The sequence below is a fragment of the Ictalurus punctatus genome, chromosome 20, assembly GCF_001660625.3.
Source record: "Ictalurus punctatus breed USDA103 chromosome 20, Coco_2.0, whole genome shotgun sequence".
Taxonomy (NCBI): Eukaryota; Metazoa; Chordata; class Actinopteri; order Siluriformes; family Ictaluridae; genus Ictalurus; species Ictalurus punctatus.
This window is the reverse complement of record NC_030435.2, coordinates 21419445-21440867: the sequence shown is the minus strand read 5'-3', so window position 1 is coordinate 21440867 and position 21423 is coordinate 21419445. Positions and strand designations below refer to the sequence as shown.

General features: G+C 41.1%; 1 protein-coding gene across 1 annotated transcript in view; it reads right to left on the bottom strand.

Moving 5' to 3' along the window:
- The window catches only part of cntnap2b (contactin associated protein 2b), a 54440-nt gene extending 33724 nt beyond the window's left edge, over positions 1–20716 (bottom strand). Inside the window, exon 1 of the mRNA XM_017496150.3 lies at positions 20240–20716. Coding sequence (XP_017351639.1) covers positions 20240–20339 — 100 coding nt within the window. The 5' untranslated portion in view covers positions 20340–20716. The remainder of the gene's footprint in view (positions 1–20239) is intronic.
- Positions 20717–21423: the final 707 nt, after the last annotated feature.

Below are 21423 nucleotides of genomic sequence, written 5' to 3'. Positions count from 1 at the left end.
GCCGTCAATATAGTCACAATATTAATTCGGCTGCCTTGTATATCATTGCGTTTAAAGGTTTAGTGCATCTTAAAATAATGACAGTGTTACAGTGTTTTAGGAAAGCCGGCCTGAGTGTATTTTAAAGAATGCAGCTTGATGATGTGATCATTTAGCGCGTTCATTCAGCGCGACATGAATAAGGCTACTTGACAGCTCTCTGGAACGCAGCTCTAACGCTTTCTTACACGAAAATAGATGAACAGGTGGTCGATTTTCGACGAGTTCTAGCGTGCAACATGAGGCGATGACGATCCCTGGCTTTTTCCAGGTCCTAATGAAAAATGTTTAGATAATTACAAACACCACCGAGTAAAAGCATCAAGCTTCGCAATGACTGTAACGCTCCATTAGCATTTAATTATTCCACACTACTAATGTGTATTTCTAGGCAAGATCACAAACAGTGAAAACTCTGATGAGTTTGTTTGATGGAGATGGACGAGAATGATGAAAAAAGAAAACAACAACTGTCCTTCGCTCTTAACGGCATCCAAACACGGAGTCCGTAACAGCAAATCAAAAGTGCACGATGTTCATCATGAGAGGAATCTTGATGAAGCTTGGCTTGTGATTTACTCAGATTTTCTGGGTCGAAGAGAAAAAGGGTTCGCACTGTTGTATAACAGGAGTGAAAGAGTAGGACTTAAGGTTAAAATATGAAAAAAAATACTTTTATTGACTCAGAAAATATAACATTTTGAACAGAACTTTGTTAAAGTGGGATTTTTGTAGATGTTTTTCAAATAGCAGATCTAAAATGATGTCTTGTAAAAAAATTTTTTTTGCAATTTTCCCTTAAACTCAATACGTTAATCTCATTAAAAATGCATTTCTACCTTGTTTTTGAATTTTTTTTTTTAATTCACAGGCAAATCCCAGTCTCATGCAGGAAACTATAATCATTCATATCGCAATTTTTCGTTTGTTGCTCTACAAAAATTCATGGGTATACTGGGATCAGCTAACAAAACTGGAACTAAACGTCTGCTCTGTTGACCAAATGGTTGTCCCAGGAAAAGCTAAACAGGCATTCCGATATCATTTTATACATTGACAGTGAATATAATGTGTGATTATCTAATATTTTCCCATTTTCTTGTATGGTTCCTCGGTTAAAGAGGCACTCATTTACAATCAGGAACTAAAATCAGTTTCTTTGTATTTCCTTGACTTCATACGTTTTCTGATTGAACTTGAGTGAAGAATTTGAAGCTGCATTTCAACCTTTAACAGATTATTTATTTAGAGAGGGAAAGCATTTGGGAATTTTTACCACCTTTGGTTATTTGTGCTCTGATCGTTTCTATTAAATGGAATAAAAGATCAATGTTTGATGGATTCCCCTCTTAAGAGCAGCGTGACGAGTGCATCTCGTGTTTGTTTTGTCTACGCTATAGCTTGTTTTGGTCTCTGTCCTTGGTTTCTACGCCTCTGTTTTATCATTGGTTTGTTTCTCTAATGTGTGCACCTGTTCAGAGGTCAGCCCGTGCTTATTTTGGTTATTTACTTCATTCCTGTTCCACTGTGTTGGTGCAGTGTGTAGCATTGGTGCTTCAAGGTCCCCGCTTTGATCCCGAGCTCGGCCTACTGTCTGCGCGCCGTTTCTGTGTATATTCTCTGGGTGTTTCCTCCCACCTCCCAAAAAACATGCCAGTAGGTCAATTAGCTAAGATAAATTACCCAGAGATCTGTCAATGTATGCATGCATACTGCCCTGTAATGGACTGGTATACTGTCTAGGTTGTATTCCTGCCTCACGTCCAGTGTTCCCGGAATATGACCATGATAAAGAGTTGGCGAAAGTGAGTGAGAGAGTGTTCCTTTGCCTCTTTCCGAAGTCTTGCCAAGTGTTTATGTGCATTACTGGGCCTTGTTTTCTATCCCTGCATGTTCCAGTTTTCCTAATAGTGCCTGTTTCCGTTTGTTGATTATGGATTTGTTTTATGTTGCCTGCATGTGTATTGAACCATTGCGAAGAGTTCTGGATTGCCCACAGTAAAGCCCATGCTGAGTTTCCATTCGGTTTCATCACACAGTTCATTACACTGCATGCTTTTTATTTTGGTTTTCCTACTTGTTCTTATTCTATTGAGTTTCATTTCATCGATTTTTTTCATGGATTCTTTTGTCTTGTCCTATAGTTCTGAGCCATATTTTCCTTGTGCTGTCCTCTATAAACCTGTTTTCACATGTATATCATAAATATGGTCATTCTGTATTTGGCCCTTGATAATCCAGTTGTGGGCAGGGGCAGTGGTGGGCAGGGGAAGTTTTGGGCACGGGCAGTGGCATCTTGGCGGTTAAGGATCTCAGTTACTGATCAGAAGGTCGGGAGTTCAAGCCCCAGCACTGCCAAGCTGCCACTGTTGGACCCTTGAGCAAGGCCCTTAACCCTCTCTGCTCCAGGGGGCGCTGTATCATGGTTGACCCTGCGCTCTGACCCCAACTTCCTGACATGCTGGGGTATGCGAAGAAAAGAATTTCACTCTGCTGTAATGTATATGTGATCAATAAAGACTCATTATCATTGTCATTATAATCCCACTGCTAAGTAAACTCAGTTGCAGCTTCCTACACCCAAACTTCAGATAAAGAAAAAACTCATTGTATTGTAATACAATTTTGAGCTGGAGAGATTAGACCAGATTATATCAATTTCGCTTCCAAACGTGATCGGATTTACTGAATGAAGAGCAAAAGGCAAGTCCCTGAGTGTATCGGTTAATCTCTGTGCAAAGCAAAAGGCACTGAGAACTGTTGAACTCATATTGTTTAAACATACACTTTAAACATCAGGGAATTTCGGAATTAAATGTGTGCGAATACACACGCACACACACACTAACACACACACACAGTAGTAGTGTAATGCTCAGACAAAGTAATAAAATAACTGGGGAAATCCTCTGACAAAGCTCTGGGCCCAGGAATGGAGGAAGGTGTGATGAGATGCTGAGAAATGTGATCTTCATCTCCCACAGGCTCCAGCAGCTTTCCCTACTCTCAGACATAAGCCCAAAGTGCACTCATATCGATCAACCCTAACTGCTCAACTTTATCGCAATCCATTGTGAGGAAAATGCATACACATGCTCGTCTTTGTTTTTAGAAAATAATCACAATCTAATCATATTAAAAAGTGAATTTATACCAGATCGACAGACGTGCCATATCCAGCCATCCATTTTCCATACCGCTTATCCTACACAGGGTTGCAGAGAAGCCTGGGGACACCCTGGACAGGGTGCCAACTCATCGCAGGGCCTAATCACAAGCACTCACACACTATGGACAATTTAGAAACGCCAATCAGCCAACAATGCATGTCTTTGGACTGGGGGATGAAACCCGAGTATCTGGAGGAAACCCCCAAAGAGCAGGGATAACAAGCAAGCTCCGCACACACAGGGTGGAGGTGAGATTCGAACCCCCAACACTGTAGGCACGAGGCCAAAATGCTAACCACTAAGCCACCATGCCCCTTTGGCATTTTCATGATAATATAAAAAATCTTTGCCCCCATTTATTATTAGTCTTACATTATGTGGAGCGTACGACATACAAGTCATACAAGTCATAGATACCTATGTATGAGCTATTACTATAGAAACAATAATGTATTAGAATAACAAAACTCTCAGGTTGACTCAAGCGAAATGCCTTTATTCCTCAATTCAGTCAGTAATAATGTCTTAATCATCATAAAGTTTTTTTTTTTTTTTTGACAAGTCTCAGTTTCTCAGATGAGGAAACAAACAGCTCTCTGTGGCAGCAATAAAGGCAACAGAATGATCCTTGAATCTGGTAATTCTCTATATATTTACATGTAATGTTTGTAATATGTCACTTTTCAAGCTCAGATTTGCTAGGACATTAAATTTTTATCATTAGTAGCTGAAGCAATTCAGGTTCTGGGCTATAAAATAGATCAGTGGTGGTTCGGCTGAAATACTAATTAACTCTCATGAGTGTCGAACGGTTAAAAAATCTGGCAGATATTCTAGAATTTGCAAATTCGTGGCGCAGAGTGCTCAGCACCCCATTTAGATCCACAGAGATATTATTGCACCTAGTGGTCAGAAATGGGAACTGCAACAAGCGCTAATAGAGGCCCATTGGGGCTGGAATCACTCTAGCCCATTGGACACGACAATTAATGGCAGGGTTGCCAGGGTGGGCTATTTTAAAAGTATTCCGTGACCACGAGATCTTTGTTTTATGTATGACATCGAATAAATTCCAACAAACAACGGCAAAGTGAAGGGGCAGACAGTGTGTCTCTGCTGGTAGCTGGTGTCCATCTTTGGCTTGTAGGGAATGGACAATGGGTATAAGCATAATTTCAGCTAACTCTGAAGACCGAACCAAACACCCAACCACTCAATACACATCAGAGACAGCGCTGAGGGGAACCCGACCTGACGGGGAGAATGAGAGTGTAAGTAAAAATAAGTGAATGGTGCTTACCGAGCAACAAAATAGAACAAACGGCATTTGTAGGGCGAACAGTGTGGTGAGTGACATCTAGTAAGCTAATGCAAAAGGCAACTCAAAATTTGACAGGTGCCACGTATTTCCAAAACTTTCCCCTAGAAAAGTGCTTGTAGTGTATCAGTCCGTCCAGGATTTAGCGATTTAGGTCATTCTCACCTCATCCTGCAGGGCAGTATGGGTGAAAATCAGAAGATGGCTCGTAAGCAGGAACTTCTAGTTAAATCTAGCACTAGAGCTTAGAATAATCATGGAAACCAGGAGCCAGGAATTGTTGGAATTAGGACAGAGGACAATGTGCTAGTACAGTTCTTTCATTTGAGCTTGTTGTTGAAATGCATTGTATATATAATCATCTAGTTTATAGGCATCCCAAGGAAATCCATCAGGAGTATGGTCCATTCAACCAACCAGTAAGTAAAATTGCCTCTAGGCCGACTCACTCAAAGAAAAAGACATGCAATAATAAAAAGATACAAAAACGAAGAGCGCTATTGTGTACGGCATACTAGGAACAGATTAGACCTGAGTAATTGCCATCTCCTTGTGCAAGGAGTGCAATTTGTATCTCACATCCAAAAGCACGATCGCAATCACGTAATGAGATCCAAAACTAGCAGGCAATCGTTAAAAAAAAAAGCACACATACACGTCATACAGTTTTCTTTTCTGTATTATAACCTATAATCATAAACTGCCTAATATCTCGTCGTTATCCTCACCTTTATCGCGATATGTATTAAAAAGGCATCTATAGCTGTCCTTATCTAACACCTTGCACAGTTATACCTCTAAACGCAGCGAGACTGCTGAGTTGAGATTATTATAAAAATAGCCCGTGTGTCCTCTGAAGGGAACGACAGCTCAATTGGGTTCCTATTCTCAGAAGCTATTCCCAAATATAATTGTACCTCGATGCGAACAAGCAGATTTAAACAGAACATCTTGTTTCAGCGAGTCCGAATACGGACCTGACTCTTGATCATCGCTATCTGAGTCGGTGACTTAAATGCGAAGGGTACATCCATGTTTACATGGGGAAACTTGAGTGTATTCAGGGTTGTGTTACGCAGGTGCAGATTTTCTAAGGTGTCCATTCAGATGAATGGACGATCTGAATCTGGGATAGAAAATGTGGACTGAAATAGTGATGTGTTTTCGTTGCTGTTCAATGTAATACAAAGTAACACCAAAGCAAGAGCCAGTTGAAAAAATGGGGGGATGGTTGGGGGGGTTAATGTGAATATAAGGTACATGAATGAGGAGATGGCAAGCATTGCGATAAACATCTAACGGCATCAATATGGGAAAGTTATACAGTAAAATAGCACTCGGTCCGGGCACATCCTCTTATTATGTTACGTTTTATTTTTTTTTATAGGATGCTCCAAGAATTTAACCAAGCCACTGGATGCTAAATCTAACTACCAAATTACTTTGGAGATCTGAACAGTGGTGTAGACAATTTCCGACCATTTTAAATCCAGACTGCGCGCTCAACTCCGAAGACACTCCTGAGAGGATACTCGCGCCTTATGAATAAAGCATGGGAAAGCGACAGAGCTAATCCATTCTTGTTGATGAGATTCATCATGATGTCAAAAGAGAAAAAGAAAAAGCTGATCCCAGTGAAGTAAAGTTCCTGCTGTCATACTGCTGAGTATTTATCGGCGTAGTTGGGAAGGAGCGAAGAGTGAGTGGACAAGGGTAAATTAAATTTCCCTACGCCAGTCCAACCCATTAAACACTGCCTTTAAGCCTCCATTAGCGAGAGCAGATAGCGGAACGTTTAATCGTGTTTCTCCATCTCCGGCTGCAATAAAGGAACTCAGGCATGCGGCCATATTGTGGAGAAAAACACCTATCAGCCTTTGGGTTCTACAGCACAAACACAATTTAGGTCTTTTTTTTCACTGATGCCCACCATTACCACGCTCACCCTCAGCCATTACCATGCAGATCAGGAAGCAGAGAGAAAGACAGATCAGACCAGAGGAGAGAGAGACAGACAGAGAGAGAGAGAGAGAGAGAGAGAGAGAGAGAGAGAGAGAGAGAGAGAGAGAGAGAGAGAGAGTTGCTCTGTTCTCACAGATAGACGTGTACTGTATAAGTAAGAAGAAAAAGCTTGGTGAGAGTTGCTCCTAAGTTTGTCTTCTTTTTTATTTTTTATTCATTAGCAGTGAGTGGGTATGATTTGAAATGAGAACAGGCTTCTGTTTGTCCTTGAAAGTTCATCATGTCATACTTTCCAATGACAAAGTGATATTTTATTATCTCTCCTAGTCTGTCCTTCTGTCTGATTATCATCTGTATCTGCCAATCTCTCTGTCTGTTCCCAGTGTGTGTGTGTGTGTGTGTGTGAGTCTACCTATGGATCTGGCTCTTGAGATATCTGTCAAACCTACAATCTGTAATGTCACTCTCTTTATGTTTCTGTTTGCCTGTCTGTCCGTCAGTCTGTCTGTGTGTCTGTCTATACCCATCCCTTTTCTGTCTTTCTGTCCTGAATGTTTATCTCACTGCATCTATTGCTTAATCTGTCTGTCGGTCAGTCCGCCTAAATGTGTATATCTGCTTATCATTCTCTTTAATTCTGTGTTTATCTACTCTGCTGTTTGTCTATAAAGCTCTCTATTCGTGTTTGTCTATCCCTCTGCCCCTGTCTGTCTACTGTTTCATCTTTCTCTCTTTCCCCAGTCTGTATGCCAATCTGTCGCTTTACCCAGCCATATGTCTGTCTGCCTATTGCTTCATCTTTCTGTCTGTCTCTCAGTATGTACTGTATGTCTGTTACTCTGCATCTGTCTTTTCAACTGTCTGTCTATCTATCCCGCTATCTGTCTGTCTGTCTACCTCTCCAACTGTCTTTTGATTAGTCTGCCTTTCTGTCTGTCCATCAGTCTCTTTGTATCTGTGTCTCGTTAACTGTCCCTAGGCCTATCACTTTCTTTAATGGTGTGTCTGTCTGTCTGTCTATCTATCTATCTATCTATCTATTACTTTAACTGCCTGTCTATCTGTCAATTGCTTGCTCTACATGTCTGTCTCCCAGTCTGTATGTCTATCTCTCTGTATCTATCATTTTAGCTATCCATCTGTCTATTTATCTAATCTACCCGTCTATCTGTTTATCTCACTCATTGCTTGTCTGTCTAATATTTCATCTTTCTGTCTGTCTCTCAGTCTGTATGTCTGTCTCTCTGTATCTGTGTCTCTTTAACTGTCCCTAGGCCTATCACTTTTATCGCTTGGTGATGATCCTTTTGCAAATGTCACAAAAAAGAGTGATATTCAGTGGTGTCACACCCTCTTTACCCCAGTGGAAACAACATGTGAAAGGCCTGCCACTGACCCCCCTGAGCCACTAACACCATATGGCTACTTCAAGCCGTATGTTCCAAGTCAGATGTTTGCGCTGATGAGCAATATGTATGCAGAACAAAACGGGTATAAACATGCCTCAGCTTCTGAGATTGAAGTCGGTCTATATATGGCAATGGGAGTGCTTGGTTTTCCAAGCGTGAGAATGCACTGGTCCTCCAGTATCAATATTACAATGTTCATAGAAACCATGTCCTGGGATCGTTTTTTTTTTTTTTTTCAACTCCGCTCCAACCTGCATGTTGTGACCAACTACGAGAGGCCTGGAGACACTGATGTGTTCTTCAAGATCAGACCGCTCTATGAGTCCGTAAGGAAACGTTGTCCGGCGCTACAACTGGCGGTTGAAGCTCTCGGTATTGATGAGCAGACTGTGCCTTTCAGGGGAAAACTCTCTGTACTTCAGTATATCAAAGGGAAACCTACACTATGGGGAGTGAAGATGTACTTCCTCTGTGGCAAAAGTGGGCTTGCTTATGATGTCCTCATCTATCAAGGTGCCACAACAGAGCTTCCTGAGTGAAGCAAAAAGGTTTTAGGGCATGGCGCTTCCGTTGTCTCTCACCTGTGCCAGAGAATCCAGGCTCCCATCCACAAGCTCGTTTGCTTGGTATATTGGTATGTTTATATTTTTCTGAATCGTGGAATATAATTCAGGTCTGAAGGGCTTAATGGACTGTTAGTCTATCTATCTATCTATAGATATCTATCTATTTTTCTGTCTGAATGCTTGTCTTTTTGTATCTATATCTCCGTCTGTGTATCACTTCACAGTCTGAGTTCACTTTTTTTGAGAATTATGTGGTTTACTCTTCGGCGCCAGCAGACAGACAGGGAGTGCATTAGCCTTGCAGACGCACGGCTGTGTCTCTTTCTCCATTCGCACTGCGAGCTACAAGGTTCTCCTTCTCGTGGCCCACAAGCTTATCTGCTCAACAAATGCCAAAGTTAACACCCAAACACTCTATACATCCTTAGCTAGCACTAATTCGCGAGTGCGAAGGTAAACATACAGTAAACGTATCATTTTACGTCCAGACCAGCCAAAAGAAACTAAAAATCCTGCGAGTTTCTTTTCAACCACGCTCATGGTCCGGACAGTTCCACAACCATGAGGAATTCTCATCTCTCAGTCAGAGGACCTTGAAGACTTTGTCAGCTATCTTCTGGCTTAAGATAGATGTCGAGCCGTCAATTCAAGGCCCGTCGAGTGAACAAGCCGTGGATCCCGGTGTCGGTTAACAGACATAAAAGGCGTCTTAGGCGTTTCCGTGCCTGGAAGTGAGCGCTGGAAGTTCAGCGTCGGGTTACAGTCAGTCAGCTTCTGGAGAACTTTACTACAGATGACTCGTGATGGCTGTTTGTGATATTGAATGAGAAGGATAAGAAAATTCCTCTACCTATTACAGCTGCCTTTCGAAAACGTTGGGAATTCAATTCGATTCAGGAACAGTGCAGCGTTTTGCAGTCAGAATCCAGAGCAGCACCGCGCTATGCTTCAGTAATAAACACAAGAGCGGCTCTGGTTCTCCGAGGAACTTTGCAGTGGCTCTCGGACGCAATTAGCTAATGCATAGCGTTTTATATGCGTGGTAATGGAGCGGATAGTATAGCAGCCGTCATAAATAATGCATACCAGCTGATCAACTTTGCTCTGATCGCTATGGAAATCGAGATGAAGAATAATTCACGAGCGAAAAACCGAAGCCAGAGCGAACTTCCACGTCAAGAGGGTTCAGTAAACGAGTCGAATATTAAACAGCATGGGCATTTTCTGATCTCATAGTAATTACCCTGTTGGGCATCTTAGGAGGACGTAGACTTCTCCTCACCGTCGAGAATACTGAATGAGAGGTTTTTGAGAGAAGGAGTGAAATTAGGCTGCTTTCACCTGGAGGTATTCGAGCGATGCGCGTGGAGGGGACAAAGAACAGAGATGGAAGAGTGAGGCTTAATGAGCGCTGACATTTCAATTTAGCGTTTGGCCCTGTGGTATTTTGCAGCTCAAATAAAATAAAAATAAAAAATGACACAAACCGAAGAGTTTTCGCTCTGAGGTCAAAATTTAGAATTCCACGCCAAAGTCAGGTAGGTCTCCCTGAAGGGCGAGTGTGTGTGTGTGTGTGTGTGTGTGTGGGGAAAGTGATGAAAACAGGTGCAATAGTGTTGTGTATTTCCTATTTTTACACTCTGAAAGCTGTCTAACAACTAGCTCACGTCTGGGAAATACTGCTGCTACTATAACGTGGCTAAACACGTTTTCCCGAAACACGTTAAATACGTTTATATTGAAACGTTTGTGACGTGTTTAGCGAGTCGGATGCTAATTTGTTGGACGGCGCAGTATTATTTCTATTATTCTGGAGCGTATACCGGGTGTGTGCTAACGCCGGACTCAACCGGCACGTCGGACTCGACAGCTGACGTCGGACTCGACCGACACGGTCGCGCCGGATTACGGCAAAGATTCGGCTCGGCTAGTTAGCGATCTGCGAGACGACGAGCACGATGGAATTCCTACTAGCACCGCTATCGGTAATCTAGGAAAGAGTTGAGATGGAAATAGTTCAGTTCCGAGGTTAAACTGGTGAATGAATGAACGTCTGAACGAATGAATAAATGTATAAATCAATAGTCCACTACCATAACCCCGTAACAATGCAGCAACAGAACAAAAGCGTCGTATTTTCTTTTGAAGACTGTCAATATTGAATATTTCATTCATGACTCTGCAGAACATCTTGCCGAGCGAGGCGAGTGCTGCAGATAAAGTAGTTTTAGAAACTCGGGCAACCTCTCTCTCTGTCTGAGGATCTGTGTCAGACTCGGCTCCTGGGACCCGACCATGTTCTGAACTGATGGAGCTCTCCCTCTCTCTCTCTCTCTCTCACCTCTGCAGTGTTTAACCTGCCATGCACCAAGGCCGGGGGACGAGAAAACTGTGCCACTGCAGACAAACGGATAGTGACCGAGGTCCAAGACAAACGGTTGAAAATGCAGAGATTTATTTCTTTTTGTTAAATTCTCTTCCACATCTCTTGGATGGAAAAAATACTCCCGAGAGCACACCAGCCCAGTTAGGTATGACTATCGTAGTATGAATAACGTTTAGGTTAACGTTAAGAGCTACGAACTGAGTGAAATGCAGAGAAAACGACCAACATCGTACCAATGAAAAGGTAGTTCAATCGTTTACCTTATCTCTTAATCTCTTCAACCTGCTCACACTTAGACAAAAGTACTCAAAATTAAAAAATGACAAACACGTGTGGACTGATGACGAGGTGGAACTACAGATTAAGGTTACACTCGAATACCAAGTACCCCAAGTAGTAACAACCTGATCAGCAACCACGATAAACCACTCATTTACATTTACGCCATTTGGCAGACACTATTATCCAGAGCTACTTAAGATTGATCTCATTTTTTATCTTTATTTGTTTAAATATACAGCTCGGCAGTTGGGCCTTGCTCAAGGGCCCAGCAGTGACAGCTTGGTAGTATGGGGTTTTGAACTCATGACTTTCTGATCAGAAGTCTAATGTCCTATCTATACACCATACATCTGCTATCATCCCTCCAGCTGCTGACCTTTGTTGTAAACATTCCTATCTATGCATAATTCATTATTATCTACAAAACCGAGTCTATTCCATTTAAATATTTAATTCAAAACTTACAATGAAATATCACGGCTTAATATCGGTTAATAATTTAGGCACTGAGACTAGTCGCGGAGATCCGTGGCGTAACAGGAAGAAGTCCATTCGCACGGTATCTTCACAGTTTAGCGTTAGAAAATGGATGGGATTGTTTTTGCTGTTCAGATTATAACACAGCCCTCGATGTAGGTTTTGCGTTTTTATTTATTCGTTGTTCGATTTTCAAGGCAAAAGTTGTTTGTACAAACCTCTTGACCAATCATCTGTTTGGTTGTTCAGTCCCTACACCAATCGTAAGTCTGGCACAGCTAGCATAAGCGCTCTTTCTTGTCTTCTATGAACTTCAGTCCATCGTTAGTGATTGTTGGTTTGAGTAAAGTGTTTTTCCAAGTGTTTATGAGCTCTAAACTATGCTAGTGGAGCGACATCATGCTAACCTGACTGGAAAAATGGACGACGGCTCTGGCGTGCAGCCATCCCGCCTTCTACCTTTCCAGGAATCCGATGCTGGCTCACGTCGTCCGAGAAAGCTTTCTCCTGACCTTTTATCATTAATCAATGCGAAATTTCATTTTCAATCCCCCCTCGCTTTAGCCAATGGAAAGCGAATCGCCGTTTTAGTCCTCGTTGCAATCAAGGCTGTTTTCAGTATCTAGACCTCCTCCGGAGATGCCCCAAGGCGGGGCGGGTCATCGTGGAATCGATGCTCGCAACTCGGGAGAGTTTCCGTACCTGAATCACAGTACATCTTCATGGAGAACCTTTCAAACTGACAGAGAAGAGGCAACGTTTAAGAGGTTCAAAGAGCGATCGTGCTACTGCGCCGGATGCTGTAAGAGCTCAGCTAGAACCACTTGAACGTTAGATGATTTAGATGAATTGTGCACTTTTGGTAGGGGCAAAAAAGTGCCAGAGATATTTTAAACGTGAGATCATTTCCTGCTAAATGTATCGTAGAGCGTTTCACATGCTCACATAATGTAGTTGTTTTTCTGCTTCAATACAGACAAGATGTAAAAATGAAATGAAATAACATCAAATAAAATAAAAGTTCTTTGGTCGGACCCATTAGTATTACTCTAATGGAAGCCAAAATTTTACCTACACAAGAAAAGAGGATTATTGGCCACTAGATGGCTAAAAAATGCTAAATGTTAACAAACATTTTGTTGAAAAATACGGTGCTTGGAAATGTCTAAAATTTGAATGATAAAAATGTCACAAATATCATTATTTTGCGTAGTGTATTTAATACACTCACATTTTTAATGTTTTTTTTTTTTTTTCTTTTTTCACGTTTTTTCTTCGTTTTGAACTTGCTAGGGGTAAGATTTGACTTTAAAAAACATATCACGCGATTTTCCGCTCGAAGAAATTAACGCAAAATCAAGCGAACTCCGCAACATTCGGAGGATCTTACAATTTTTCAAAATTACCGCCGATTTTTTGCAGATTCGGGCCGAGGCGCTTGATGTGACGTCATCGCAGCACGCATTCATTCGAAGCCCTCTTCGATTCACGTGCGTCGAACATGAGTACAGCTAAAAGGTCTCGTTTACCAACAAACATCAGTGAGAAAGGCCGTGCAAAAAACGATTTCGTGCGATTGCAATTTCGCCAATTCAAGTAGTTTTCCGCAAAAAATAGCACAAAAAGCTCCAGCGAAATCAAGCATTTTTGCCTGCAACAATCACAACAAGAACAAAAAAAGGTGTACGGACTGGTATAATTAAAAATTACCGGTTGAAATTTTTTTTAACCCTAAATACGAATTTAAAAAATCCCTCAAATCTCAAAAATTTGATGTCAATTATGTAAAAAATGAAGCATTCAAGATTCCCATGGAAAAGTAGACTCTTTCAGAGTGTCAAAACATAAAACTTACTGTTTCACTCCCCTGTTCTACTCAAACAATGAAGTGGAGTTAAGTGGAGTCAAAACGTAAGACATGAACTGTAATCTAAAATTTTTCTATAATCATCTGAAATTCCTAAATAACTCTCGATGTTAGCTGCTAACGATTTCCACCAACATAACGTTAGCATGCCCTTACTAGCAAGAACGGTACCTAAATAGCTACGTTTGGCATCGAGTGTTTAACCCCAGTGTAGGAAATTACCTGTTTGTGTAGAACATAAAAATACTTTTTAATACTATTATCAGCTTCCAAGCTCCATTAAAATATAATGTACTTCCTGGGGTAGCAATGTGGTGCAAGGGTAGCGAAGAGGAATATTGTTGCATTTCAGCTCCAAGGTCTCTGGTTCGATCCTGAGCTCGGGATCTTGTCTCAGGTGTTTCGAACGTTCTCCGCTGGGTTCTCCGGTTTCCCAAAACCATGCCTGAAGATGAAATGGTGACCTCTAAATTGTCCTGTGAATGACTGTATGAATCTCTGTGTGTTTATGGTGCACTTGTCTCACACCCAGGATGTATTCCAGCCTTGTTCCTGGGACAGACCCCACATCCTCCACAACCCTGACCAGGATAAAGTGGTTACAGAAGATCAATAAATGGAAAAAAAAAAACGAAGTACTTCCTCTGCTATGAAACTGGTAATGGGAAATAATTTGACTGAAAAAAACTGAATCGGAAATTCGACCCAGAACTCATAATGCCTTGCAGAAAATATCTCAGACGTGTGTATGAATGATATTATATACAGCTGGTTCATATGTTCTCCAACCTTGAGATACCTCCAACCAAAAACATGTCATTCATCTCCAGTAAGCTTTATCCCTGGCGTCACGGTGGATCCAGAGTCAATCCCAGGAACATGTAGTGTGAAGCAGGATTACAATTTGGAAGGAGGAAACGAAGAGAAGACAAACTGACCATACACTACGAGAACAATTAGGGGTACGTTTACATGACAACGATGTAATAAAAACGAAAAAAAAAAGACTTTCATTTGCGTTTTTGAAAAATTTCGCATACAGACGACAACGTCGTCAAAACGTTCCCCGTTCACACGGATCGGCGAAAACGACTAAACACGCTGTATTATGCACGTCAGGCCAGTAGTTGGCGATGTCGCTTTGTAAAGAAACACTACACGCCTGCACACGTGAGAATTCAAGCCAACGTGTCCGCCATATTGAATCAAACGGTGGCGCTACGGATTTTCTGGATAAAAAGCACAACAATGTTTACATTTCTCAAACGATTTCAATGGTTTATGATCTACGTGGAGAACCCAAAAAAAAAGAGTTCTGTCTCCGGTTACTTAGAATCTCAATAGTTATGATTTGTAAAATGATTCATTGTCATAAGGAATTGTGAAAACTCGTCAAAGCTTGTCAAGATAGATAGATCCGGCGTACTTTTCTTGGTTAATAAACGCTGAGACGTCCCCAATGTCACATAATTTTTTAAAAAGTTTTTTTCATTGTTGAAATGGATTTTTTCAGTCTTCAACCCCATCTTTTAGCTTTTCTTGTGCTCCAGGTCATTCTGTTAACAATGCTCATCATTTTTAAACACTGAGAAGAAAAAGATCTAAATAGTGCATCCTTAAGTACTAATAATTGACCATCTTCGTACCAAAATGGAACAAAATCGGCGAATACAAACCAAATAGTGAGACGCTGTCAGTCAGTGTGCTTTCTATATTTTATTAGCAATAAAAAGTTTTCCGTTTTTTTAGTTGGAAACATTGTCGTGTAAATGGCCCCGAGAACTCTGTCATTTTTAATTCAACCAAAGAACAAATTTTATACTCAGCTTCTCCTTATCTCCCAGTCTTTCCTTACAATACCGCCATAAGGCTTTAATCGCTAATCACTGGATCGTGCTTGAGCCAGCAGCTGCTCTGAGTCAACACAAGCGATTAGTTTTATAGTCTGAGCTGTCCATTACAGGACGAGAATCAACAGCCACATTTTGTATTAATGAGATAACAGAGCCGGTAAATGGACCCCTGCTGAGCCGGCTTTGTTCTCGCGCGTTGTTCTCAACACCCTATCTGCTTGGAGATGAAGTGAGAGCTGAGGGGTGACATGACTGGACAACATACACAGGGTATCTTTGTGTGTGTGTGTGTGTGTGTGTTTGTGTGTGAAAAAGACAGTGAGAGAGAGAGAGAGAGAGAGAGAGAGAGAGAGCTCTATTTCGTGATGTTTCCCCAGCTCTCTGGTAAACTTTCTCATTTGGAATCCGAATTCGTTTTTTTATTCACTTATGAATGTGTCTTTTATTTTATTTATCAAGTTATATATACCATGCAGTGTTCACTTTTCTAAACATCATAAGATTGAGCTTACCAGAGAGCTGGAGAAACAGGCCAGAACATTTGGGGCTAGTTTGAAGTCTTTTTGTGTAGTTTTTGAGTTGTCATTAGGGTGGGAATTTTACTGAAACATGCCAACGCTCCTCACAAGCTTCAGGGAGCTCTTCTTTAAAGTTGAACATTAAAGTAAAACATAAAGAAAAGCAAAATAAATAAATAAATAAAAAAACCCAAAAAGTCAATATCCATTAATATTGTGCATGATCAAGTATCTACTGTGCAGTGTTCACTTTCCTAAAAAAAATTATTTTGGTGTATGAGAGAATCTTAACCCATTCCTCATGAGCAATGGCCTCCAGTAATATTCTTGGGTTTTGCGTGCTACAACCGCCTTCTTCAAATCCCACCAGAGATTTTCTATGGGGTTCAAGTCAGTTGACTGTGATGGCCCTGTAGAATCTTCCAGAACTTCTTCTGCAACCAAGCCTTGGAATTTGAGGTATGCTTAGGTTCATTGTCCTGTTTGAAGGTCCAGTGACGCTCAAGCTTCAGCTTCCTCACAGACGGCATGATGTGTTCTCCTAGGATTTCCTGATACTTCACGGAATCCATCTCGCCTTCCACACGCTGCAGGTTTCCAGTGCCAGAGGATGCAAAGCAGCCGCAGAGCATCACCGAGCCACCACCATGCCTGACTGTGGACTGTGTTCTTTCTTCATTCTTCTTCCTCCAGACATACCGCTGATTCAATCTGCTGAAAAGTTCCGGTTTTGTTTCATCACTCCACAGAACAGAATCCCAAAACTTCTGTGGTTTATTTATATGATTCTGAGGCGACTTTTCTTGTGCTTTTGGGTCAGTAGCGGTGAACGTCTTGGAGTTCTGGCATGGAAACCTTCTGTGTTTATTACACACCTTACTGTCCTCACTGAAACCTCAGTGCATGTTACACCAAGTCTTCCTGCAGGTCTTTTGCCGTCACTCGAGGGTTTTTCACAACCTGTCTTCTCAGAAATCTGCTTGCAGCCGTTGATAACTTCCATTTTTCTGGCCCGTCCAGGTATTGTAACCACTGTTCCCTTAACTTTGAACTTGCGAACTATGCTTCCAACGGTGCTTCCCTATCTTTTTGTATCCTGTTCCTTGTTCGTGACGGGCGATGGTCTCTTCTCTTAACTTTTTGGACCATTCTTTTGACTTAGCCATATTTCTAACATGCAGTCAAACGTGACACTCAACAATCCCCTAGCCAGTTCAGGTATTTCATGTGTTCCAGCTCAAGCACACCAGGGTGAAACTAATGAAGCCCTTGACAACGCCTGTTTTGCATATTTGTGCCGTTGTGAGGGATTCTATTCAGGGGGTTGAATAATTTTGAAACTGGAGAAGTCATTACAAGCTGCATTTTCAGTTGAATTTGTGGAAACCGCTCGAAGCGTTCGTCGTGTTCAACTATTTCAACTGCTTTTGTTTGATCTGTTCAATGCAAACAGCTGAAAGTCTGTAAATTTTGACAACAAACCTGATTTGCAATCGGGGTTGAATACTTTTGATTACAACCGTATAAGGTGTGTTTTTTTTTTCTCCGTGCTCATCGCACGGTGCAATCCGAGGCCTTTGTTCAGCTCCGTCCATCTGACAAAGGATTGTGCCTGAAGAATGGGGGAGGGTCGACGTGGCACGCGGTTCTAGTAATTGGGGTGGCAGGTGCTTCAAGTCACAATGAGCTTCCTCATTAGCATCACAAAACACCGAAGCTGTGGAGTCACAGCCAAGAGATCCTGTTAATACGGTATAGATATTGTCTAGGTCAATGATAATAAGTCATAAATGTTTCATAGGTAATACGCCTTCCAACTTTGCCCTTGAGTTTGATGTTTGAAGCTGTTCCCTAATGTAGGGTGCCTCTAATCTAGGCCTTGGAGCTATTTATTGTCGACTTATTCCCCAGCTATTGTTTGGGATTGTGAAGTTTTCTGTACATCCTTTCACTTACTGTAATATTGGGGAGGAAGATAAGAAACTGCTTCACCGTGCTACAACATTTATTATGTTCAAACAAACCCTTAATAAAAGCTCTGACAGCCAAAGTGTGTGTTGGAAGGTCTGATTGATAGGGCTTAAGGTTCTGCCTTCTTCCTTGCATTATACTATGTCTATTTGTGTGTACTAATGGTGCAGTAGATACTCTCTAAAGCTCTGATTCTTTACCGAAATGCACCATACAGGCGAGACAGAAGGTCACAGCATCCGAGATCTGAGAAAGCGGACATATGCAGGATATTTAAAACCCCACTTTTATAGCATGCACTAAAAAAAAAAAAAAAAAAATCAATCCACTGGCCATCAAAACACAGTCCAAATCTTTTTCGACTGGGTTATAAATATATTCTGAATATCCTGTATATTGATATACACCATGTGCTGAAAAACCAAAAGCGGAGCTATGGATGTTATGTAAGTCTGTGAACTACTTTAAATTAAAAATAGCTATCACAGACAGCGAAGGCCACTTCTACAGCACAGTCAGGACTTCATTCACGCGTCGCACCTTTGTAAACAACTGCGTACTTCGTTAAAAACGACTGCCTAGAAGGCAACATTATTTATTTTTCAACTTCCTGTTCCTTTATAATAGCTTCCTCCAAAAAAATTTAAAAATAAATCACAAACCATTTTGTACACCATAAACACGTCCTTTAGTATCGTGATATAATTCTATATTTTTTTGGCATATCACCCATCCCGACACCTAATCATATCCAAATTTGCATTGTGTTCCAGTTTCTAGTGCACCAGAGAGACCTGGCTCAGGTGTGTCCTGCAGATTGGATTAATATATGATATGTCTCAGAGTCCCTAAGGACCATCAGCACCCCCCGCACATCCTTCCTGCATATGATTTATTACTGATTCCTCCAGAATGGACCATAGTGAACTTGCAGCACATTGTATTATTATTTAAAAAGAATCACAATGCCATTTGCTTAAGAGGATATAAGAGCATAGAGTATATCGACCCATGTGCTTTTAGATTGTATGGAAAATGAAGATGTACGTCTTGGAAAAATGGAAGAGCGAATTTGGTACGAGTCCCAGTTCAACTTTTCCAAGCATCAGTCATATAAAGGATTTCAAGCCAAGAATTTTTTTTTTATTTATATTAGATATTATCCATTCTAGGATTCAATTTGTTCAAGTCCTGCTTCATTCTGGAGCCAATTGTGACACTTTTCCGCATGATATTTGACAAACTTTAACTCAAATATAGTACGCTCTCAAAAAGAGTACTTCCTGTTCTGTAACTTTAATATTTACCTGCGAAGGTGCATGTGACGTACTTTTAAGTCGTCAGTACTTTTAAATACGTCAGCTATGTTTACATCTACATATGTATATTAAATTGTTTTTTAAAAGTACGCATATTAAAAAAAGTAATATATAAATGTACATATTCCCAAAACATGCATCCTTAATGGTACCACCACAGTGACAAGATGGCAAGAAAAATGACCAATTGGTACCATGTGTGTACCATATATGCCATTCTTCTTCTTCTAATTATTATTATTATTATTATCCACCCATCCATCCATCCATTCATCTTCTATACCACCTAATCCTTTTCAGAACCTGGAGCCTATCGCAGGGAGCATCGGGCACAAGGCGGGGTACACACTGGACAGGGTGCCAGTCTATCGCAGGACACGCCAATCAGCCTACCATGCATGTCTTTGGACGGGGGGAGGAAACCGGAGTACCTGGAGGAAACCCCCGCAGCACAGGGAGAACATGCAAACTCCGCACACACAGGGCCACGGTGGGAATCGAACCCCCGACCCTGGAGGTGTGAGGCGAACGTGAGAACCATTAATAAGCCAACATGCGCCCCATTATTATTATTATTATTATTATTATTATTATTACCAATTGTTTCAATTGTTTTTCTTCTTGTTCCCCTATACAAGGTTCGCTTGCAAACCTGACGACTTTATGAAACTCCCGAAAAAGATCCTGCTTTATCTATATCACTATCATGAGTACTGAATATCTGAGTATCTCGAAACTGCATGCATTAAAAATAAAAACAAGTTCATTAAATAGGCTCTCAACTACAGTACCCTATACCGACATATTATTTGCCTTTAGTAATAGTTTGACTTTTACTTCTTATTCCTTTACAAATGGTTTGCATGCTTGAGGATTTATTATTATTATTATTATTATTATTATTATTATTAGTCCTGAAAAGGATCCAGAGGTCATGCTTTATTCTGGAGACTATTCCAACCCTGGATGTGCACAGCACAGCACTGCTTTATTTAAAGACTGTGCATGAATGCAACACTGTGCATGTACAATCACTCGGATGAACCAGGTTTTTGAGCTCACCGTTAGCTAAGTCTTTTAATAGACAGAGGGGGATACTCACGGGATGCAGCGCGCGCCACGTCGTTTTTCGGAAACACGTTCAGTATCCATATGAGGAGTGTAATCTCCACTGCTTTACACCGCCGCATCCTCGCATCCATCCTGATGTAAACAAAGGGACCGTCTTTTTCTCCTGTAAGGGTATACTCACACCCCTCCCTTCTCCAAGGGGTCCCACGACACTGTAGTCCTGACAAGGTCCTTTTTTTTGTTTTGTTTGAGTAATAATCTATGAGATGCTTCTGCTGCTGATGTTGCTCCACGCGCGTATTAGGCTACTACGTCCGGTATTTTTTCTAATATATCACCCAGCAACGACAGCTCGTACACAGGGCAGGAAGTCGCGTCGTTTCTCGTAGCATCGTCGTTCCTTTGACCGTTTGTCGGCTTGGTTCGCTTTGCATGGTTAGACCGCTGATATCCAAGGTACCACCACTACAATCGGGATGGTCGCTTTCTGGTGCTGAAATGAACAAGGTCTTGGATTCCCCCCCTCCCGTCCTGCAGTTGGTACAGTCCATCATAGAGACGTAGCGAGACGGGCGAGGGAAAGGTACAAAAACAGGGGGGGATCCGTCAGGTCGTTAGTAAAGGAAGCGTGAACGGAGTGAGAGAAAGCAAAACAAAAACAAGACGTTTTAAACGTGCTTACGAATACTTTTTTTTTTTTTTTTTTTAATGTTCACATTATTGGTTGTTATCGCCTCACAGCGTCTGTGTCTCTCATGACAAAGAACTGTGTTGTGGAAAAAGAAGTTTTCTTTATAGCTAACAGCTATTGGTTCATAGAACGTTCTGGGAACGTTTGTTTATTATTATTATTATTATTATTATTATTATTATTATTATTATTATTAGTTCCCGTTAGGTCTTCTAAGGAAAATTTATTTACAGAAACAGAAACTTTTGTTGAGCATTACGGTTCAGAGAACGTTCCCCTAATGTTCTGGGAACCTTTAAACAATTTGAACCTCAGGAACCTTTAACTAACACAGAATAGTTCAGAGAACGTTCTCCTAATGTTCTGGGAACCTTTAAATAATTTGAACCTCAGGAACCTTTAACTAACACAGAATAGTTCAGAGAACGTTCTCCTAATGTTCTGGGAACCTTTAAATAATTTGAACCTCAGGAACCTTTAACTAACACAGAATAGTTCAGAGAATGTTCTCCTAATGTTCTGGG